This window comes from Giraffa tippelskirchi, chromosome 14 (assembly GCF_054371585.1).
Source record: "Giraffa tippelskirchi isolate mGirTip1 chromosome 14, T2T-mGirTip1v1.2.pri, whole genome shotgun sequence".
Lineage (NCBI taxonomy): Eukaryota > Metazoa > Chordata > Mammalia > Artiodactyla > Giraffidae > Giraffa > Giraffa tippelskirchi.
The window spans coordinates 57,213,521-57,237,585 of record NC_137288.1 but is presented as its reverse complement, the minus strand read 5'-3'; the positions used below and the strand labels follow the sequence as shown (position 1 = coordinate 57,237,585).

The window sequence follows — 24,065 nt, the reverse complement described above, 5'->3', positions numbered from 1 at the left end:
CTGAGCACTGGCTCTTTTATGACACTCCCCTGAGCACATGAGTCCTTATTGCATTGCTCTCCTAGGAGTACAGTAGCTTAATACCTATTACCACACTTTTGGTGCTCAAGTCTCATACTGTTATGCTCTTTCAATTCCATGTTGCTTTTCTTTCTATGGTAAGAGTATCAGACTAGCTAATATTTGTTGCCCATCATTAAGATGAGCTGAGTTGGGCTGGGAAAGCCTGACAGTAGAGGTGACGTTCTGGACATCGTGGTTTGGAGGTGATACCCCTAATAGTGTGCTGAGTAGCTGAGGGAGAGAAAAGGCCCTCCAGAGTGGGAGGGAAGACTGAATCCCAGTTCTTCATAGGCAACATCCCTCTCCACAGACCTCCATATGAAAGTTCTACTATGATAACCCAACCTGTAAGAAGAGGTCCAAAATGTGTTTACAGTTTGCAGTGATAAAATAACAAAATTGAGGAGTTCTCTGGCTGTGCAATTTCTGGCTTAGGGGCACAGGGAAGTCAACTATACCAGGCTTCTATCAGAGACTCCCATGTCTGCTTCCTGATAAAGTCACAGGAGTTAATAAAAGAGGAGCTCTATAATAAATGTCTTTATTTATTTACCTTGGCTGACAAGCTTGATCTTTTGTTTGGTGACATGGACAGGCAGAAACTTGCTGTGCATTTTACTGTGAGATTTGCTTTATAAGAGGGACAGGAGGTCTGTCTCAAAAGTTTATGCCCAAAGATAAAAAAGACTGATGACTGCACCCCGTGTGGATGAAACAGCACTCCCACACACTGTCAGTGGCACGGCAAATTCATATGGCCTCTGTGGGGTGCATTTGGCATCTACTGAAAATAAGGGGAGCTAGGATTTTGGCACCAGTGTCTGGGCTCTTAACTAATTCTATACTGACTTAACCACTGTACTAATAAAGAAAATCTGGATCTATCCAGAGGAAGGTAGGTATAATAGATAAAATAAAGGCCCTCAAAGATGTCTACGTCCTGATCCCCAGAACTTGTGATATGTCCCCTTCCATGGCATAAGGGACTTTGCGGCTATGATTAAGTTAAATGTTTTGAGATAGGGGATTATCCTTAGCCAAGTAGATCCAATGTAATCATGAGGTCCTTATAAGAAGGCAGGAAATTTCTATCTAGGGAGTAGGATGAAGCGTTTTCACCTTCTGCTTTATACTCTTCTGTATTGATTGAATTTGTGTTTGTTTTGTACAACAGTCCTGTGCTACTATAAAATTACAGAGAGAAAATAATGACAATATCTCGGCTTTGGGGAAACACATTTGTAAACATCTTTGTCTTCTCCTTTTCCATGATCTGTGAAAAGACCTTCATAGCCCTGATCAGCAACTTCTGTGACCAAGACAGTCTCTGCTTGATCTTCAAGGGTGAGCTCAGGCTGCCCATGCACTGGCCCAGACCATGCTTTGCAACAACTGGAATTCCTCCTCTTACTTTTTAGGACTTACAGAAAAGCCACCCTTTCTAGGAGGTGCTTTTGGATGATTCTGAAGTGTATGGCTTCCCCCAGGGACTCCTGGCCTGTGAGTCTCTTGGCTCTGCATCATGTGGTCCCCACGGGCTTCTCTCTCTTACTTGCCTGGCTTCTGCTCTCTGTACACAGGAACCACCTAGGATCTAAAGCTTCTGAACCCCTAGCTCTTCCTAGTACTGTCTGGATTGTACTATGAATGTTTAGTACACATTTTCTACTACTACCAATAGAGAAAAAATAATGGTTTGCACCTGAGATAAAGGTTTGAAACCTCAGACCCATCTCAGAATAAAAAGTTTGTCCCAGGTGAGCTCAGGAGGCCACATATACTGTGTCTACTTTTCTCCTTTCCCCTAAGCTTGTAAACAAGTAAGTGAGCAAAAGGTTTTGACAGGGCTCCTAGGTGAAACAGTTATGTAACTATAAAGAAATTGACAAATTAACATGTGAATGGCAACTCCAGAGCGACCTGGGTTTTGTTAATCTTGCTCTACAGCACCAGATAATCAAAACTGAATAAAGCCTTAGAAATCCTTGGTCCTATCCCACATCCTGCGCAATGCAGGAACTCACTCCAAATCCTGCCTGACATGTGGCCCATCACGTTAATAACGGCTGGATTGATTAAGGGTGATAAATCCATCCATTATTGGATAAATGGTGATAAATCATCATTCATGGTGATAAATCATCCAACTAATGGTTGATTAGTTTGCTGATAAACTAAATCTTGTCAAATATTTCCATGAGATTACAGAAATTCTTGCCTGTTCCAATATCCCTCCAACTCTTTGTCCCCCAGGAAGCATCATTCCTTTCATTCTAGCATATTATCTTACATACTTTTAACTTGTGTTGAATTAGGGATGCTGGAAGCTATGGGGTGAATAAGTCTTTCCTGGCAATGGCCTGGTAAATGCATTAGCTTTTCAAATCTGAAGCACTTGAGGTCTGTTTTTACCTAAGGGCTTGAACGGTACTAAAGGAAGGGAGAGTAGTGTAGTGGGAGTAACTCTGGAAGTTGTTAGCAAGTATGGACTCTGGGTTTACATCTACCCCTAATGGATGCCTTAGAACTCCAACGGTAAAACGAGAAGGATGCCATGGAGCTCTCCAGAACCCCTTCTAGCTCTGACAGGCTGAGTCTGGCCTGGAGCTCAGAAAGGATTAATATTACTGGTCTCAAAATGTGGTCCCCAGAGGAATAGCATCAGCACCACCTGGCACCTTGGTAAAAATGCAAGCTCCTCCCCTGCCTCCCCTGCTGGCTCTAACAAACAATGAGTCCAGGACTGGGGCTGGGCCCCAGCTATCTGGGTTTTAACCAGGCTTCCAAGAGATTCTGATGTTTGCTCCAGTTTGAGAACAGCCACATTAATGCAATTCTCTAAGGACCCATTAATACCACCTGACTTACTAGGAGAACTGACTATATTTAGCTTGTTTCCTTTCAGTTTCTTGGGTCAAACAATTAGTATGAAGTACACTTGAAGACAAGTTGTTTCTATCCCCCACCAAATACATATTGTAAAACGGTTAACATGACTCAGCAGGCTCTCCAGTCTTCAACATGAGCAATGAAGTAGGCAGAGCAGACCCTGGTCCTCCCTGAGAGGGGAGGCCACTTGCCCTGGTCACACACTTAGCAGGTATCAGGGGCTCAAACTAGAACTCCAGCTCTAGTTTCTCACACAGTCCTTTCTTATCGTTTGTCCTGGATTTTGATACCACAGTCACGAGCAACTTTCCCCAAGTTCAGGGAATACTCACCACAGGCAAGAGCCAGGAGGTGGGTTTGCCAGGTGAGTGCCATGAACGTTCCTCCAATTGCAATGCAAGCTAGAGAGCTGTTGAAACCCCAGAGTCCAGCGTAGATGTTCTCAAATGGAGTTGAAAGACTGAGTCCTATTAGGGAAGACAGGAGGGGTCAGAGCTTTGGACTAAAGGCGGGATGTTCTGGAAGGAGCCTGGGGGTGGGGAAAGCATCCGAGAACTCCCATTGGTCCCTTGGAAGCAGACCTTCAAGAAAGGTCTGGAATATAGAAGATGCCTGAGACAGTAACGGGGCAGAGGCTGTGCTCAGTATCTGGGAGGAAGTCTTACACTCACCTGCTATTATCCCCAGCAAGGACCCGATGGCAGCATGCAGGCACATGAGTGGGGAGGAGAGGAGGATGGCGCCTAGGAAGATGCCCCCTGTCCACGGATTATCGCAGCCATATATCTGACCCACACCCACGGGCAGGGACTTCAGCAGCTGCACAAATGATTTAGAAAACACAGCCATTAAAACGACTGGACAGAAACCCATAGGACACCCACAAACACAATGCACATATCTTATCTTTCAAGATCAGAGTTACTAACATTTAAAATCCTCTCTTGCTCTACAGAAAAATCTCAGTCGCTTTATCCCCAGAGATACACCAGCCCTTCCCTGCTGCACGCTGGACCTGCCTTCTCCAGATCCCTTCGCTCACTGGCTCTGTGGCCTGTGCTGACACCTGGTTTTGGTCGCTGATAAGCTCCCGGTGTGGTGTCACTGCTCCCGACTGTGAGCGTCAGTCACACCTCCCAGCGAGGACAGTAGGGACCACCACTTACACTTCTATTCTCAACTTTCCATCAGTTCTGAGGCCAATACATCAATGCATCTCTATGGTCAATAGAAGTATTATTACTCCCTTGCAATTCACCTGTTAGTGCTACGGTCAGAGACCCAAAGTCAGATTGTCTTATCAACAGCTCAGAAGCAATGATTGGCAGCTTCATGAATCAGGACCACATTTACATTTCTGTTGCTAATGAGAACATTCATTAATTAAATTAAATTTTTTATTTTAAAACATTTATTTTTAATTTTATTTTAAAAATTAATTAAAATTCTTTTAATTTTTAATCTTTTTTTTAGAGAGCATGTATTAATTTAAACCAAGATAGCTTGTCCTAGTTATCAACAACTGTTAGTCCTTAGAACACAAAAATATATTCAAATGTCATAATTATAGCTTTCTCGCTGAGTTCTGAACTCAGATTATGTGTTCACAGAACAGCAGTTCTTAGGAAGAAGGCACAAGGTTTGAGTCAAGCTAACAAATGGTTTAAATTAAAATAGCTATGTAGGGTTAATAGCTTCTGTATTGGGCAGTTTTAGATAGTTCAACTAATGCTATTTTTTTCATGGGTAGTCCTGATAAATTTTTTATTTTCCTCCTGAGTTATTTCCAAATACTGCCATTCATTTTCTGTACAAAAAGCTAAAGAAAAGCCTATTTGAACTCCTCATGCTTTGACTGCCCAGCAAAGAGGACAGCAAAAGGGGTTTAAAAACCTGATAGCAGGAAAGACAGTCTCTTGACACTAAAAAATGTAAGGTTGGTCTTCTTCTGATTTCAAGTGTTTTCTTTATTTTTTAATATTTGAGAAAACTTATACAAATTTATTAAATAAACACCAATACAAAGAGCTGGAATTTGATTTGAGTCAACCAGGCTTTTAAAAATACTGCTATCCCTATACATATTTATAGTGAGATACACAGCATACATCCTAGGAGAGTGGTTCTTAAGTTCTGGCCCACATCACTATTTGGGGAACTTGTTAAAGCAGTTTCCTAGACTCCACCCCAATGATTATGATTTAGGGAGTCTGAGATGGAACTTGTATTAATATTTAAAAAACAATGATTCTGATGCCCCTAAAGCTCAAGAAATCTGAATTACCGTACATATTCTAGGAGATCCACCATAAAAAAAGGCAAAATAGAGAGGTTCTGCGATGGGATCTAACAGTGAGCAACAAGTTCTTTTGATTGAGGAAGGTAGGTCAGGGAGGACAGAACCCCAGGCTGCAGGCCCCTGCTTCAAGGGCTAGCCCCCATCAGACTGCCTGCCCCGCCCCCCTGCCCCACCCCCCACCCCCGAAATAAGGGCAAAGTTTAGAACAAAGTGTCTGGATTCCAGTGGAGCTATACTCTGAAGTTAGCACTGCAGGTGTGAGGAAAAGAGGAGGAAAAGTTAGTTTTGACCACGTAGTCCTTTAAAAAATCTCTTAGAACCCAAAGATTTGGAGCAGAACAAATAAGCTTTTAGATTGCAAGAGAAAGTGGCAAGGCTACTCCAGAGCTGAGTCTCTGTAAGGTCTGATGTCCACCAACAATGAACCAGGAGGTGTCTTCCAGAGCCCGGGGGAGGTGGGAATGGGATATAAGAAGATTGTGTATCTTACCTGCAGGGCACTGAGGTCAGGCCAGGTAACGTTGGGAACTGAGGTGACAGGTGTGATCAAAGTGCTTGGGAAAAACGGATTGTAATGCCCCGTGGCAGAAAGGTACATTGACAATGCCATATTGAAGGGCAGAGTGAAGACAGGGAGGTCCCATTTGCTGAACATGGAGTTCAATGCACTTGAGAAAATTGGACTAAAAACAAAAGAATAGAATGGAAGAATATGCATGTGATAAGCCATACTGACAAATTGAATATCTATACTATGGAGGGGCTTTTTTCATTAGCAAATATGTCCCTAAAGTGTTGTGTTGGCAAACTTTTGACAGGAAAAAAAAGAAAAAGAAAAAAACCCAAACCCAAACACACCTGGAATAAATCCTGTCATAGAATAATTCTTACGTAAAGTAAAAAATCAACTCTCAGCTTATTTGGCTTGTGGAAAATGATGTTCTGGAGTTGCTCACAATGAGTTATAAATCTAGGTTTAAAAAACATTTTTGAAGCATTTAAGACATATGGAAAGAATATTGTCTAAACAATTAAAGCCCCTTGTGTAAACTACTTGACCACGTGCCCTTCTTTCCCCACCAGAGGCAACCTCAATCTTGAACTTAGTACTGGAGGAAAAAGACCGTAAACTCAGGAGGGCAGAGTTTGAAGTCCTTGAGCAGTTGAACTGTGTGACCTTGAGCAAGGAGGTACCCTCAGTTTCCTGGCCTGTAACTGGGATACTGGATCAGATGGTCTCTGGGCCATTTTTGTTCCCTCAATTGTGGACCTAACCAAGGAGCCATCACTTTGAAGTGAGAACCCCAGGTTTCCTGAACTCGGGGGAGGGGGGTATGGGTGACCCTGTGCAGTGATACTTCCAGTCCTTGAGCCTGGTGTTCAGAACAGGTGGGGAGTTTCTCCTGAGGAGGTTGGCTGTGCCAGCAGGTTCTCCTCCACACACCTGTGGCTGCAGCCAGGTTGGGCACACTGTCCATGGTTGGCTGCGTCCCATGTGTATGGATGCTAGCATTTTATATTTTGAATATATCATAATAAGAAGGAAATGCTTGCTTAAAAAAATGATTTAAGACAGTGTCAATATATAAACTAGTTTGAAGGACTTAGGGTTAAAAATGGAATTGAATTTAGTAAAGAATTGTTTTGAGGGGGACAGGTGCAGGTGGGTAAGGGAGGTTACATAGGACAGTGGTTCTCAGAGTGTGGTCCCTGGATCAGCCACATCAGTACCACTTGGGAACTTGTTGAGATGCAGATTCTCAGGCCCCATCCCAGGTGGACTGAGTCAGGAAGCCTCAGGGAGGGAGCAGCAGTCCATGTTTTAATCGGCCCTGCAGGTAGTCTTGATAGTGTGCATGTTTGAGGACTCCTGATGGTGGGGAGTGGTTCTCAACTATGGTTGTACTTTAGAATCCCCCAAGAGCCTTCAAAACTCCCAGTGTCCTGGAAACTCCCCAAATCAATTACATCAGAATGTTGCTGTAGGAGGGGGGCGATGAGGTGTGAGTGGAAGCCACATGCATCAGTATGTTTGAATGCTTCCTGTTTCCAATAGATACATCCTGAATCTAAATAAAAAAGATAATTTTCTAAAAATTGCCATATATATAACATAAAATTTACCACTTAAACCATTTTAAAGCATTCAGTTTAGTGGTATGAAGTACGTTCACACTGTTACACAGCCTTCACCACCATCCACTCACAGAATATTTCTCATCTTACAAAACAGAAACCCCGTACTCACTAAGTAATAACTCCTCCCATTCCTTCCTGCCCCTTATACATTTTTTTTCATTTTAAAAGGCATTTTGAAAACCAGGTACAACTTACCAAGTCATGGACATAGCAGATACAGGGAATAACAGCCACCAGAAATAGTTTCCCTTGTCTGAATAGATAGCCATGAGGATTCCCACCAGGGTAGCATTGTAGCCCTGGAGCCCTGCTGAAATGGCAGACCTGTGGGCAAGAAGTACAGCTTGGACACCTCCTGGGTGGATGTTGGCTGAACGTGCCCATAAATATCACTTGTAACTTCCAGGTAACATTTACATTTGAAAAAGAGATTATATTTAGGGTTTTATTGCAAAGTCTCTGGAAACCAAATACTAATAAAAGCATGAAACAGTAAAATATACATGGATAAAATACAAATGTGCATATAGAACAACCCCTACAGAGGCATCATAACTAAGGAGTAGAGAAAAGGAAATCAGCAAGCCAACATAGTCTGTTTCCTTTTAGCCTTTCCTTCCAAAATTTAAAATTTCTTTTGAATCATTAGGGTCGCTGACTTGAATAGAGGTTTTATTTGAAACTCTTCTCTAAGTCTGATTTTCTTGCCGAGAGGTGTAAGATTCTTGAAATGTAAATTCAGTTCCACAGTGTCTTTGATTTTATCAGCACAAGTCTTTCAACTTAGAATATATTTTCATCTTCTTGTTCTTCCATTTTGTTGTTTCCAGATATACATTTCCAGATTATTACAAAGAAAAACAATCCCTTTTACTTGGCAAATTATTCCATTTAACTATATGCATCTTTAGCACTTAATTTTTTTCTTGGGTCCCTTTCTTCCCAGCAGTTAACCTCACTTCCAAATGTTGTCCTATGGATTAAGTTTCTACTCCTGGCCAAAATGGTACCTTTTCATAACTGGGGACTAAAATTTATCTCTCTGGAAGCTGAACTAACCTTTTCCTGTCCAGGAAGAATGAATTTGCTAAACTAAGCATGGAACTAAGATATAATGGGATTAGTGGGATTATTAAGCCACTAAAACTTTTTCTGAATTCATATGCATTTTTTTTGCCCAAATAAATAAAATGCTGATGATAAATAATTGATCGCTCATTAAAGTAGACTCCCTTTGGACTGTAGGGTCTTATAGCTTAATTATTATTTATAAGAATTACTTATAGCTTAGTTCTGGTTGCATGTGTTGCCAAAAGGATCTGGCTGCTTATTCCGGTACTGTGAATAAGAGGCTATAAATGATTTCCTGACTGCTGACTAAAGGCAAATATAAAGCATTCTGTGGAATAAAGGTTGATTCTCCAGGGGAGGGTGGGGCTTTATCACTATTGCCCAGAGTCACTGGTTGGCTCCTGTGTTCTCTGAAGCAAGAAGCAGAGGCTTGGAGGGACATGCCTACCTGTCCTGACTGAGTAACAGGGCCGTCAGAGTGGAGACCACTGTTCCCACACAGCCATTGAGAGCATACCAGGGATTCTGGACCAGGAGTCCCACCAGAATCAGGATTCCACTGATGGGGTTGTTGACAAACACCACTTGGGATATCCCCCGAAGAACCCAGTCGATGAACTGGAGAGCCTGGGGTTTGTCTGGAAGAGATGAGACGGGGAGAGCTAAGGAAATGGTGAGGCAAATGGGGCTCCTTCCCGAGTCTCTTTTCCAAGCCTACCTTGAGCAAAATCCCCTCTGAACAAGGTGAGGCTAACTTTGGATATTCCTTGAAACTTTTTCTCTGAACCCTTTCCCCTTTAGTGACCCCTAGTTCCCTGAAAGCATCCAGATCTGCTTTAGTGACCCCCAGATCCTCTTTCTGCTCAGTCTACAATGTCCATACTAGAACCCTAGTTCCAGAAAGCATTGAATGGACTTATTTAGCATGCTTAAGGTTTAGACCCTTAAGCCAAAGGAATGAATTACCAAGAGTAAAATTTCAGTTTGTAAGTACCAAGATTACAAGATGGAACTCAGTGCCCTCCTCTGACATGAACAGGACCCTGGCCCTGACCACTGTCTCCATTAAAAAGAAAAAAAAATGGAAGAAGTTCTCAGGTTAGAAGATAAAAATTTAAAAAAAGAAATGCATAGAAAAGCAATAGAAGATAGGGGAGTATAACTAACGATTTGAGTAGAAGAACCAGCAAACCATTTCCCCCCACACCACTTCTCCAAGGTGGTGTAAATACCTTTAAGCCAGATGGTAAATTCTTTCATGTCACCAGTGATATAGCCAAGTGCCTTGGTGAGGCGTCTTCTGCCTCGACCTTGTGGAGCCTGATTTCCACCCTGGTCCAATTTAACTGCAGTGGGGTTATCATCCATGGATGTCTCTTCTTCTGGCTCCTTGAGGAAAGAACAGAGCTCATGAACATCTTAAGGTAGAACCATTTGGACTGGCCAGTGTGGGACCTGAGCACAGTAGGCACAGAGGATGAATTTGAAGGCGCTTCATCTGGACCATGACAATCCCGCAGAACTAAGAAAGCACCATTTTCCTCTTGAAATATTGTCAGGAAGATTATTATCAAAACCCAAGCCCCATACTACTTTTGTCATCACTGTTTTTAATGTCACCATGAGAAGGTTCTCGTCTTTAATTTCATAAGGTTCAGTTTCTAGCTCAAGGAATATTTATTGAGCACTTATATCCTACACTCAAAGAGCTCAGTCTAGTGGGAAAGAATGAAAAATAGTTAATTTCAGCATAATGAGTCAGAAAATGATACATAAATACAGAATATCCAAATCAAGTACTTAAGCTTTTGGCTCCAATGAAAGGAGCCAGATGTCAGGTTACAAAATGATGCTTGCTAATGCAGACCAACCAGCTGCTTTCTAAGACAAGCAGCCATTTTAGATTCAACTTTTATTTTACAAAAACAGGCTTTGTTTTAAAAGTTTGAAAGAGAAGAAATGTTTACAAGACAGTTTGTGTGTGTTGACATAGCCTAAGAACTGCGCCCTGCCCCGTCACTGCAAGATTCAATCTCCAAATCAGAGACTACATCCTGACTACGTCCTCACATTGGGCAGCTGCCTCATATATTCTTTATTTTTGAAATTTGTTATTTAAGTGTTTAAATAACACTTAAGTATTTATTTAAGTGTTTAAATAAGCAAAATCATTAAATAAATGAAATGTGCAAATCAACATAAATATTGGACTATACGTTTATATACATAGTTTATACATCATATATTTAGTATGTTCACTAAAGTATTGAGAATTTGGGCTATATCATTTAAAATATAATTTGCTAAATCTAAACTAGAAAAAAAAAGACTGGCAAAATAATCTTCCACAAAGATGTAGAAAATGGAAAAAGTGGAAGTAGGCTAGCTGTTGCAAACCAAAGAATTACAACTTAAGAATTGTACACTGTAAGAGTGTACAGGGCATACTTATAGTAAGCATACCTCAGGGAAATACTAACAGTATGACCATGACTTGTGCTCACTACAAGACTCTTCACTTCTCATGTTGAGTGTGCAATAACAAAGCATCAGCATCATCAGAATATTGTACCCTGTAGACAAAAGTGAAGGTTTCATGGTGCTGATGGTAGGTATAAAAGAGTACCAATGATGTCATCCCAGAGGTAGGCAAAGGGAGAAAGACCATGGCAAAACCACTTTGAGTTTGCAAGAAAAGCAAAGAGCACAGCCAGGCCAGTGTGCAGTAGGGGAACACCAAAACCATCAGACCCCAGGAGGCACCAGTGTGGAATGTTGAAGCCACAGGCACGTAAGCCATGACCAAGGAAATACCCAAAACCCATGCGGTTAAACCAACTCGTCTTCTCCCTGCAACCAAACTGTGAATAAGTGTTTCTCATGCAGATTTTTGGTCCCACTATTCTTCCATTTACCATACCCAACAAAAAGCTATTAAAGCTCAATTAACAGATAATAAAAGTCATAATTTTCAAAGTTTTTGTTTTCTGCAATTCTGATTTCAGTCTCAGCTTCTATTAATCCCAGTACAAAAATCAATGTAACTCATTTTTTATTGAATCACAATTGTACTTCAGTTGTATTATTTTACTGCCAAATAACCATTCTGCTTTTGAACAATGGCCAACAATTCCACAAAGTAGAAGCTGTTTATGCAACGCATTCTAGACCAAGGTCATTTTGGTTTGCTGAAATAGCGATAGAAACCAGCATTTGTGAGACTTCCAATGAACATTTGCATTAAAAGATTCTTAAACTGAAAACTGCTGGAGGTCAGGAACCAAAACTAAGTCTATGTGGAGCTCAGCTGGCCCTAAGTTAAACAATGAAGACCTTTTGTATTATTAAGAAATTATGAAAAATTTGGGTTTTATTTCATAATCTGATAGCTATCATTTATTTTCATTTATCTCTCTTTAAACATTGTAACTGAAGATATTGCTTGGTAAGCCCTTTTCTTAGCTCAATGCCCCATTTTCAAAGCCATACATCCTATGAAAGGCATCAGGCTCCAGTCCAGTCAATGACAAGAAACTGCCTTGAGTTTCTGTAACTGGGTAGATCCAGCTCTACAGAGGCAGCACTGAATGAAAACATTCAAGTGGGCATTTTCCATCAAGTACGGAAGCAATTAGGTACATGGGTTATCCCAGGGTGAACAAATGAATGTTCTCAAAATTCCCAGCATTTATTTATTTATTTTAGAGGGTTTTAAATACATCATCAGCTCAGAGATTTTGGAGATACAGATATGAAACTTGATATTCTAACTGGCCAGACATGATTGAGAACCTGACTGGCCAGAGTTCCCTGCCCAGCCACCCCAAACTGGACAAAGATTAAACCATTGATTTGAATCTTCAGCCCAGCATACAGAAGACTTGCTGTGCTTTGTCTTTCTAGTATCCACATATTGGGGTGCGTGGTAGGGCTGCCATGTAATAGAGGGACAGATCTTCTCATGAGTTGATTCCCCCAGGAATCATTTATTCTGGACTGAACACTATAGAGTTCTGGGAACCCTGATTACTTGTTCCAGAACTCAGGCATGAGAACTGGTCATGAGAAACCAATAACTTAACAGTTGTGGTTCACCCTAGGATTTTATCATGCTACACTCTTTGTATTTCTTTAGGGAACTTTAAAAGTCTACACATCCTAATTGGGTAGGTGATACAAGGTGATGAACCAGGAACTAAGTTCAAACTTCTCGAATCTAAGTAGGTCATTAAATTTCAACTGAACAGACAGGACAAGAAAATATAAGGAACGAACTCTATAAAATAGAAGCAAGATAAATAAAATTCCCCAGAATACTTTTTCCTAGCTTTTCATGGTTGTCAAAACTCTGCAGCACAAAGGTCCAACATCCAAACCAAGACGAGTGTCATGTGAGTTGCTGGACCTAGACCCCTATGCATCAGGCTCAGCCCAAGCTGAGCCGCTCAGCAGAGCATGAGGACCCCACTTCCCAGGCTCGGTTCAGAAAAGACACAGCAGAGTGACAGAGACAGAAGCTGCACAAAGTTAGCATACCTGTTCTGCCGGCCCCTGGACCAGGGCCAAGTTTAGCCAGGGGTAGCCTCTGTGCACTGCCTCACCAGCTTTTTTTCCAAAAGGGCCCCTCCAAAGAGGACCAGGAGAGGCGTCATCAGCAGCGCCAATCAAAGACCGTCCATTCATCCTTCCTTTCTTTCCATACACGACAAAGGGCAAAAACACGTGAATCAGCAGAAATCGTGCCCTGCCTGAGATGTGAAATGCAGGGTAGAGCTCTCCTAGGGGGTTCCTGGGGAGAGGAGACCTCAACAAAGAAGGCAGACTTCTCCATCAGCTAGAGCTCCGTCAGCAGAGACGATGAGCTGACTGCAGACACCGAATGTTCATTTTACTTCGCTTAAAACAGGAGGAAAAACCGGCAAACCATCCCGCACAGCAACCCATGTACAGATCTTGTGCTGCTGTGTCTCTCCACTAGCAGGAAGCTGACAGGTCTGAAGCCTGTTCCAGAGGGAGTGGTGGGCTTCAGGCTCTGAAACACTTCAGGTGAACTGTTAGGGTTCCATCTCGGGGGATGGAGCCACAATTTCCTTCAGCCTTGATCTTTACAAATGTGAGAAGGAGAAGACCTGGAATGGGTTCTATTTTCTGTAATAAGATGCTAGCCACACTTGCACAGCAAAAGCCCATTCTAAGAGACTGCTAAATGGCATTATTTTCCTTCTATCTGAATAAGAATTGTTAAAAATCAGACATCACCTTGTTAATAATGAGCAATTCATACTTAAATTCAACAGGTGTGGCAATTTTTTGTTTCCCTTAAAAAAAAAAAAGAAAAAAACTTCCATTATATCCAAGGGTAGCATTCTTCCTTTAGAAGTTCCAGAAAAGTCATATGTTTGGTATTTATTTTTTTCTTCCTCTTTAATTACTTACTTCCACTGGCTTGGTTTGAAATCTGAAAACTTAACACTCTGCTAGAGTGTTTCAGAAAAATCCATAATTGTGGAAAACTTTACTGACATGTCTTTGGAAAAAGGTGTGTGTGTGTGTGTGTGTGTGTGTGTATGTTTATCCACGGTTAACCAATCTGGCTAACACCAAACAGGTGGGTTGCATTATGCATATTTTTGTTTGACAAAGAACAACATTAAGAAACCCAATAATAGGGCTCTCATATTTAGTTTAAAAAACAAAAAGAAAGAATGAAAGAAAAAGAAAAGAGACAGGTAGGACTGTCACATTCCCCGTCACGTTTCCCCACCACCAAAATCATACATGTCTTGGAGAATGACATCCTTGAGCTCAACACTGATATTTTCTAAGAGCCAAGAGAGAGAAGAAGTTGGGAGAACATATAGTTCAAGCCTTCATTTTATCGAGGAAAAAGCTGGAGTCCAAAGTCTGGAACATCCATGTTCACTCAGCAGATCAGCCTTATGGAACAGTAAGCCCTGGTGGCTCTTTGTCTTCCAGGCTGGAACCATACACACCAATGTCCCCAAGGGGGTGTTAGGGCTCAGTGACATAGTGGACACAGCCTGTCTTCATGGCCTCCCTGACGTAACCCTGGGGCAGAGGGTGCTGAACAACAGCAAAGGTTGTTTCACCCCATGTCCTTGCCAGAAGCAGTGACTCTTCTGACAAACATCTCACCATGCCCCAAAGTAAGCCTCACTCCCTTGTATCACGGGCATATCCACAACAAGGCCCGTGTGTGTTTAAGTTAACATCCCGAGAATATTCTAGAAGCTACACCCAGTGAGCTTACAATAGAAGTCAGAAAGCACTTTTCATAGCCCAGATCATTTAGTGGCACAAAGCAGGACTCGTCATTCTGAAATATCAAGATTTCAGTTTAACAACATTTCTTATAGGAAATACAACTCATTCTATTGTCAGCATATATTAGAAATTTGTATAATTAGAGAGCTCGGAGAGTCTTTAACTTCTATGCCTCGAGTACCACTTTCAAAAATAATACAAAGTTTTGGACATAGATATGGAAGAAAGCATATAAACATTCATGCTCTATCATAATTAAGAGACTTCAGCATTGACATTTATATGATACTTACAGTACTCGTTATGTTAGGCAGTTTTTGAATCTAAGCTGTGGGAAGTGCTCAGCCTTCTCTAAAACTGTAATGAGAAAGAAAATGCTGTCAGGTATCCTGTCTCCTGATTAAAACACTCTCTCCTCGGAACACACTCCCTTTGAAGCCTTGAGGTCTGAATTCCGCAACAGAAAGTGTAGCTGAAAAGAAGTTGCCAAATTTGTGCTTGCAGTGTGACTTGTTTTCCCAAAGCGTGTTCCAGAGTCCTCCCTCCAGCATGACGGTACATGCAGGATGATCTGGAAAACTGTACTTGGAAAGGACCATTCCCAATACCCATTTTTTTTTTTTGAGTTGTATCGATAGATCTCCAATTTTACTTATTTCAAGAACACAGCCTCAAACTCCTATGCAGCATCGGTGAGCTCAGAGTCCTTTTGCACCTCAAGTGGACTCCTTGCTGAAACCCTCTTGCACACGGAGCTCTGGTGCCGATCCACCCTGCTGCAGAAACCATGAACCAAGACACTGCTTTCAAGCATCCAGGAAGCAGCCTGAGATTTGGGTAAATGGCTTGCTAGTCTACCAGAACTCTAATTTTGTGCTTTTACTCAGTTCCAATCATCTGAAACATATATCTCCATTAAAAAGACAAAAATTAGAGAGGTCTAAGGAGCCTCCCACCATGAACAGTTGCAAAGGAACAGACACAGGGGAGTACTCACACAGCAGCTGGCTTCCCGGGCAGAAGGCACTGGCTGATAAAGCCCTGCTGGGCTCTATTAAAAGGGAGGTGCTTAGGAGGAGGGTGCTGGGGGAGGGACCCAATGCTTTTATACTCAGGACCCACTCTGCATATCTGTGCATCTGGCTGTCTCCTCCCACTTCAGGCACAGGGCCAAAGCACTGCCGAGGAGCGGGCCCCCTGTCCTGTACCTTCTGTCTGTCTGTCTCTGTTCTTGACTTGGTGCCAGCAGCTTTGCCATCGTTTCTGGGGCTTCCCAGGTCTTTGTCCAGCAACAGTCCTGCTCGGGCTCATGGTTATCTTGCCCTTGCAGTTTCCTCTGGAGCCTACCCTCACCCTGGGATATTCTGGGGAAGACGTGTAACTGAAAAGGATCAACAGAGTGTCACTTCAACTGAAAACATAGAGACAGGTTGCTGTGCTGCAGACTTTGGAGCTCCTGGGTGCAATGTTCTCTTAGACTTGACGTGGTTTCTGCACAGGTGTAGGAATCCAGGAAAGTTCCGTGGGGGTGGGTGAGTGTGGGGAGAACCGGGGTCCACAAATCGTGTTCTGGAAACCACCTGCCCTTTTCCCCAGTGAGGAGGGAAATAAAAATATAAATATTGGCCTGGAATGCCCCCTCTTTCCAGGCGAGAATCCCAGGACAAACTCTGCTGCCTTTAAGAGTCAGGAGACAAACATTCTATAGCAAAGATACCTAAAATAAGTAAAAAATCCCTTTCTTCTTCATTTTTTTTCCTTAAATTTCAATTTTGTGGCTTGTTTTGAGATCACGAACAGAAGTGACGTGGACTGTGGTGTGCACACAATTCTGAAAAACAAAAGCCCACAGAAAGCTGTGCAGGGGTCGGTGGGGCCTCCTGCCTGCCTGGACGAGCTGATAGCCCTTGTCAGGGAGGCCGCCAGTAACTCTCTGGCTCCACCCGCTGGACACCAGCCAAACCACAGCGCTCCTTGCTTTGCCGGGGATTCCCTCCCTCCCAATGTCCCCGGGAGCTCAACGTATGTATCTGAGGCCTGGGAGGGAAAACGACAAACCCAGGTTCATGGCCAGAGTTTTGAGGTTCAGGCAAATCTCCCGCCAACATTTTCTTCCTGGTGAAAATTCCTCGGGTTATGCTGAAGGGGAAAAATGAATTATAAGAGTATAGTCTGCGGGCCCGGTACCGGAGTGAAAGGAATCACACTAGTGTATCTGTGAGCTCTTTATGCAAATGGGCTACAATCCCGGATGGTGATAATAACAGTAATAGTGATAGTCACGGTAATTATTGGAACTGAACAAATGGCTGGGCATTCACTCTGTGTGCTGGGCACTGGATCCGTGTAAGTCATTTAACTATCACAAAAGTCCTATGAGGTTAATTGTTCCCACTTTGCAGAGGAACGAACAGAATCTGCCTGCAATGCAGTAGACCTGGGATCCAACCCCGGGTTGGGAAGGTCCCCTGGAGAAGGGAATGGCTTACACTCCAGCATTCTTGCCTGGAGAATTCCATGGACAGAGGAGCCCGGTGGGCCACAGTCTATGGCATCACAAAGGGTCGGATATGACTGAGTGGCTAATACAAACCGGCTCACAGAATTTAAACCACTTGTCCGAAGTTTAACATCAAGGTTCGTACTTTGATGTACTCGAGCATCATCCAGCATTTCCAGCTTCTGCCCATTGTTTGCTTTTCTTCAATTCACTAATTAACTCAATGAACTCAAGCATCAACATGTATCTCTGGACCTCAGCCTGAAGCCACCTCCACTTGGCACCTAGGCCGCCTGCTGCCTCAGTGGCCTGAGTGGGCTGGTCAGGGGTGGAGGATGTTTACTGAGTCTGAAGGCTTCTTGTGGAACCAACTCCTTCCCACCCTTCCTTCCTGCCCTCTCCCCTGGTCCTTGCAAAGGCAAAGGCACACCTTAAATGCTGGTTACAAAACACAGCCGTGCTGTATGGTCTGACTGGGTAGAACAAAGCACGTGGGATTCCCAGTCAGGCAGACCTAAGTTTGAATCCTGGCTTTGTCCCTGTGTGCCCTGAGGTACGTCACCATCTCTGGCCCTCAGATTTCTCACTGGAAAATTGAGTAAGTTGACTCCTTTGTAACGTTGGGATGAAGTTTTGCAAGCACGTGTGCAAATCTCTGTACCTGACACACGGCAGTGGCACCCTTCCAGTGTCTGCCCTTCTCAGTCTGGGTTGGTTTATCCTTGAGGATTCCTGAAAGGGTCCCTGTTCCCAGCCTGAACCAGGAGAAAAGGCTTCTCGGCTCTGACATCCGAAGGGGTATAGTTATGAGCGCGGAGACAACTGTTCAGCCAGAACCATGAAGTGGGCAGGCGGCAGCCACGTTCTCTCACTGCAAGAGCTCCAAGATGCCTGGGTCTTGCCGGGTGGCTGTGGCTTTGGAGAGAATCCTGAACTGGATGTTAGAGGGATAACCGGGCGCCCAATAACAAGTGCATACGAGGGTTCCTCGGTGCTTCTGCGTGTGTGCTCCATTGCTCAGTCGTGTCTGAGTCCTTGTGACTCCATGGACTGTAGCCCGCCAGCCTCCTCTGTCCATGGGATTTTCTAGACAAGAATACTGGAGTGGGTTGCCATTTCCTTCTCCAGAAGCTCTTCAGGACCCAGGGGTCGAACCCGCGTCTCCTGCATTGGCAGGTGGATTCTCTGCCACTGAGCCACCTGGGAAACCCTAGGTGCTTTCAAACAGCCCTAATCACACAATTTCATGACTTCTTCTCAGCCCCTCCTGGTATCATTTATTGAGTGCTTGGGCACGGACGTGTCCCCTCTCAAGTCCCACCGAGGCCTCTCCTCACGGAGCCCCTCCTCTCCTGGTTCTATCACCCTCTTTGTGCCTCAATCACAATTGAACACAAGAGGAGGTTTCCCTCCTCTTTGACTTTCTCCATCGAGTTTCTGCCCCTAGAAGGTTCTCTCTCTCCCCACCCACTCTGTGCAAGCGTCCACACCCAGCTTTCTTCCCTCTGCCCATCCACACTGCGCTCCTGGGAGCTGAAAACAGGTAAGTTCACGTTTCTCTCACAGTGGTCACCACCCCACCCCCCAGCCCTGTGACAGCTCTGCTATTGTCTTTTATTTTAAAAATATATTCTATGGTGTGCAGTCCCACCTGGGCTGGAGAATACTAGTTATTCTTTTTTATTGATATCAGATCTCTTTCTTTCCAGAAAGGTTTTGAGGAAGTTTATAAAAATAGATGTGAGAGGAAATAAGAGCTAGATGAGGAAATGGGGAAGAAGGATGAACAAAAACTATGGATAATGACACAATTTAGTTATTTTCCTATCATGTCTTGCATTTTTAGGTATTTTAAAATATGTATTTTTTTGACTCTGAAATTATCCCAGCACTACGTCATTTTGGTTGCTGCTTGATGTTGATTTATCTACAAGCAATTTGACATTACAAATAATTTGCACCACAGGTATCACGGGGCAGGGTCTACACAGGAATTCTGCAGGAGAGGAACTGATAGAGGGCTCTTCTGAATCCTGAGCTGGGCCTTTCTAGATGGGAGAGAGAGTGCTAAAGAAAAAGCAGACAGACTTCTCTTCCTATCCTCCCGACCAACCCCAACCACCTCCCCCCCACCCCGCACAGAGAAGCAAAGACCACAAACTGAGTACAGAAAGTCCCTCTGCACTGTGTTCTGGGACCACAGTATTTGGTTTGGTAAACAGTCAGACAAATAGACTCCAGACAAGAGCCAGACCCCTCACTGACCCAGAACGCCATTCAAGGGGACCCTTTGTGGTAAGAATTCCTGAGATATGGAGCCAAGTGGGCATAAAGTGCACAATGTCTACCCACTGAGTTGCCTGTCCTGGCCAGGGGAGCTTGGGGATGTGTGATGGCAGGAGGCGCCGAGGCACCTACATTTTTGCTCTTAAATAATGAAGTTGCACAATTATTCAGCTCCACTGAGTATCTGGTTGTTTGTCCTGCACACAGCAGAAGCATGAGAAAACCTCGTGGGGATCTACCTATGACTTTTATCAGATCCCTTCTGTCCATGCGTCACTTTCTTTCCAACTCTTAAACTCAGACTAGTATCAGGACCGTCATGTAGGTCCTCTGCTATCTTTAGCCAGCACCTAAGGTTGTGCACTACACAAATGCACCGTGTCAAAAGGGGCACTATAAACATTCAAGACCTTTATGTGTTTTCTGCAACAAAACTCCTATAGATGGCAGTAAAGTGTTCTGATGAAAGGGATGCTGGGGTGCCTTTGCATGTAGCAACCATACTGGTGAGCAGTGACCCTGCTGGTGCTTTTGTTTCTTCAGAATTAAAAAAAAAACAAACACTTTCCCAAAGAGGGACAATAGGGAAAAGGGTAGGAGGACAGTATTTTCAATCTCTTTAGACCAGGTAGAAAGAAGGGACTGGAGTGTTGAGGAAAATGACGGTTGGGGACTGGCATGGTCCTGTCTCCCTGACCGTCTCTTGAGAGTAATTTACAATCATCAGATTGCCTCCTGACTATTAAAGATATTGGCCAGGAAGAGAAGGGGAAATGGCCTGGCCCCCAGCATTGCCAATGAGGCTCTCTGAGCCAGTGGGCTGGCCAAGGGTTACAGGCTCTTGGCAAAGACATCAGCTACTGGGGGTGGGTAGGATGGACTGAGGTCCACTCCCAGCCAGGCACCGGGATGGGAGCAGCTCCCTGTGGAGCCTCGTGGAGAGAGCTGGCATTCATGTAGTCAAGAAGTTGCAATGACTGGGTAGATATGTTAAAGTAAGGCTGCCCTCTGAAGCCAAGGAGGTGGCAGCTGGCTCAGGCTCCTCACAGTTGCCCTAACTGGAGGCTTAGTGTCTGCTGGCTACATGGTGTTGCAAGCTCAGCCTGATTTAAAGATCAGAAACACTTCCTATTATTATCCACTGCCTCTCACCCACTGGCTGCCAAGATTTAGAGAAGGATTCTGAGTCTCTTAGCCCTCATGTCTCCTCCATTCCTCTTGTCTCTTCTATCCTGCTGTTGGCATCTGCCAAGGCTGGGGTGGGGGCCAAAGGCAGAAGGACCTTGAGGGCACACTATTCAACTACCTGTCTGATCAGTTGGCTTAAAGTTGGACCACATTGCATCTTCAGTCTCTTGAATTGGTAAATTGAGCTGTCATAGCACAAGTCATATTCCACTGGCCACAGATTTGTATCAGAGCCTTAGTAATTCTATAATAACATTGGCGTAGGAAATGCAGTTGTGCTGGGATAGTACAACAGACATGGGGAGAATTTTCAGGCACCTCTGAGATTGTCCTGTTGTTAAAGAAGAAACTTGAGTCCATGTTTTATTCAAAACCAAAATTAAACCTGATGGAGAAATACTTAGGTATTTTTTGACCCACATCTCTTATTAGAACTTAAAAAAAATCAACTAAGCCTTCAGTCAGTTCAGTTCAGTCACTCAGTCGTGTTCGACTCTTTGTGACCCCATGGACTGCAGCACGCCAGGCTTCCCTGTTCATCACCAACTTCTGGAGCTTGCTCAGACTCGTGTCCATCGAGTTGGTGATGCCATTCAACCATTTCACCCTCTGTCGTCCCCTTCTCCTCCTGCCTTCAATCTTTCCCAGCATCAGGGTCTTTTCCAATGAGTCAATTCTTTGCGTCAGGTGGCAAAGTATTGGAGTTTCAGCTTCAGCATCAGTCCTTCCAATGAACACCCAGGACTGATCTCCTTTAGGATGGACTGGCTGGATCTCCTTGCAGTCCAAGGGACTCCCAAGAGTCTTCTCCAACACCACAGTTCAAAAGCATCAATTCTTTGGCGCTCAGCTTTCTTTATAGTCCAACTCTCACATTGGTACATGACTACTGGAAAAACCATAGCTCTGACTATATGAACCTTTGTCAGCAAAGTAATGTCTCTGCTTTTTAATATGCTGTCTAGGTTTATAGCACCATTATCCTCTGTATAAAGCTATTTGAATTAAAAAATTATTTGAGTATTTAACATTATGATACAAAAATAGTGATAGAACTAGAAGGATTCACAATTAATCACAAACCCTTGTTTTTAAAATAAAATATGGCAATTCTCAACACTGTTGTTTTCCGTTTTTTGGTTCCCTGACCAGTGTTGAATCTGTGCCCTCGGCAGTGAAAGCATGGAGTCCTAATCACTGGCATACATGAGTCCTAAGTCACTTCAGTTGTGTCTGACTCTTTCGACCCTATGGACCATAGTCCGCCAGGCTCCTCTGTCTATTGGATTCTCCAGAAAAGAACAGTGGAGTGGGTTGCCGTGCCCTCCTCCCGGCGATCTTCCCAACCCAGGGATCAAACCCACATCTGTTCTACCTGCATTGGCGAGCAGGTTCTTTACCCACTATCACCACCTGGGAAGCCCCCCTAACCACTGGACTGCCAGGGAATTCCTTGTTATACTTAGTTGGAGAAATTACTTTGTTTCACTTTGATTCTAAATGGAAGAAACCAGGGTAGAGCTTAGCTTCTAGGAGCTGGTGGTACCTTCTCCCAAGTAAGGGGCAACTCTGAATTTGGGAGAAATATTGATGAGGGAAGAAGTATGGTGCAGACGGGGAAGGACAGATTTTTCACTGTTTTATCCACTTCCCTTGTCGACAGTTCTTTTCCCTCTCAGCCCAGGCTGTTGTTTATTTTCTCCCAACACCTGAATCAAGGGATGTATTTGAATAGAGCACTATTAATATTTAATTATGTCATATGGCTTAAGTGGTTGGGATGTGCTGATGTGAGTGAAGTCACAGAATTTATAAGTAGGGTTAAGAGAAGCCTGAGTAGGTTGATTAAGCTTCCTGGCCCCCAAATGCACTGGCCAGCTATACCCAGCTGTCAGCTGAGGTCACAGGGTGGGCCAGTGGAGAGTGAGAGATTAGGAAAAGTCCTTCCTTACAGAAGAATGCCTAGGACAGCTCAAGGGATGCCACTTTTGAAGACAAGCATCTGTGGGCTCATGATTGAAGCCACATATGACATTGATGATGAGGGGGAAAAATCCAGTAAGAAATTTAATCAAACATACCGACAAGTGATGAGCAAAACAATATCCCCCCCAACTCTTAATACCCAACATCACTCAGAATTTTGGCTCCTCATGGCTCATGGTTTTGCAGAATCTGGGGTTCACAGAATCTCAGAAAGAGTTTACTGCCATGTAAACCTGACAACGAATTTCTCAATAGTTTCTCATGCCCCGTAACTTACAAGGAGAAACTAGTTTTAAATTAATATCCATTACATGGGACTTCCCTGGTGATCCAGTAGCTAAGACTCTACTCTCCCAGCACAGGGGGCCCCGGGTTCAACCCCTTCAGGGAACTAGATCCCACATGCCACGATTAAGACCTGGCACAGCCAAATAAATGAATTAAAAATCAATATCCATTACCATCTTGAAGGGAGAAAATGTTACCTAAAGGCAGTCCTGGGGGCTGGTGGAGAATCCAGAGCTTTGCTCAGTGTAGAATCTGAAATTTCTATTTGTGGAGCTCGTGGGCAGCCTCAGCCTTTTGTCTTGATTACGGTAAGAGATGAAGCACTGACGTTCCTAAAAACTCCTCACACCCCCTTTGCTTCAAACACATTACTCCATTTATTTTTCCATTTGATGTATTTCATCCTATCATTAAAAAATAATCCCAGTTATAAAAATAAAATCCCCAAACAAGGTTTCCTGATGGTGACCATTCACCCCGATGTTGGTAGTTCATCCTAGCTGAAGTCCTTTCCTCCATCCTTAAATGCTTAGTCGCTTAGTCGTGTCTGACTCTTTTTGACCCCATGGACCATAGCCCACTAGGCTCCTCTGTCCATGGGATTCTCCAGGCAAGAATACTGGAGTGGGTTGCCATGCCCTCCTCCAGGGGATCTTCCCAACCCAGGGATTGAACCCAGGTCTCCCGCTCTGCAGGCAGTTTCTTTACTGACTGAGTCACCAGGGAAGCCCTCCCTTTCTTCAATTCCAGTGAGACTCCCATTTCTCTGCTCCACTGGACTTCTGGACTTTTGGACTTTCTTGTCCATTGGACCCACCTTATTCTTCTTGTTGCATCGATTCACTCATCCATCCAATTGTCCAATGTATGCTAAGTACAGGAGGACTCACAGATGAATTAGACGTTCTAATTTCAAGGGTGTGTGTGTGTGTGTGTGTGTGTGTGTGTGTGTGTGTGTGTGTGAGCTTTTCTAGCTTTCTGAATCTTTTCCTCAGCTCTTAAATGTGAAATGTCTCTTGTTCACTGAAACTGTCTCCTCTTCTTTCTGTATTTTCTCTTGGCAAGAACCTC

General features: G+C 43.7%; 1 protein-coding gene across 18 annotated transcripts in view; it reads right to left on the bottom strand.

Annotated features, from left to right (window-relative positions):
• SLC14A1 (solute carrier family 14 member 1 (Kidd blood group)) overlaps positions 1-24,065 on the bottom strand; it is a 51,254-nt gene that overhangs the window by 5,149 nt on the left and 22,040 nt on the right. For 5 of the 18 annotated variants that reach the window (XM_081563490.1, XM_081563492.1, XM_081563499.1 and 2 more), the window contains 6 exons: positions 9,694-9,850; positions 8,910-9,099; positions 7,586-7,714; positions 5,742-5,934; positions 3,624-3,771; positions 3,285-3,419 (listed from right to left, as the gene is read on the bottom strand). In XM_081563490.1, the coding sequence (XP_081419616.1) occupies positions 3,285-3,419; positions 3,624-3,771; positions 5,742-5,934; positions 7,586-7,714; positions 8,910-9,099; positions 9,694-9,850 (952 nt within the window). Of the gene's footprint in view, positions 1-3,284; positions 3,420-3,623; positions 3,772-5,741; positions 5,935-7,585; positions 7,715-8,909; positions 9,100-9,693; positions 9,851-12,997; positions 13,154-15,039; positions 15,104-16,463; positions 16,578-24,065 lie in introns of all 18 variants that reach the window. The other 13 variants (XM_081563496.1, XM_081563495.1, XM_081563493.1 and 10 more) reach the window with 5 other exon arrangements.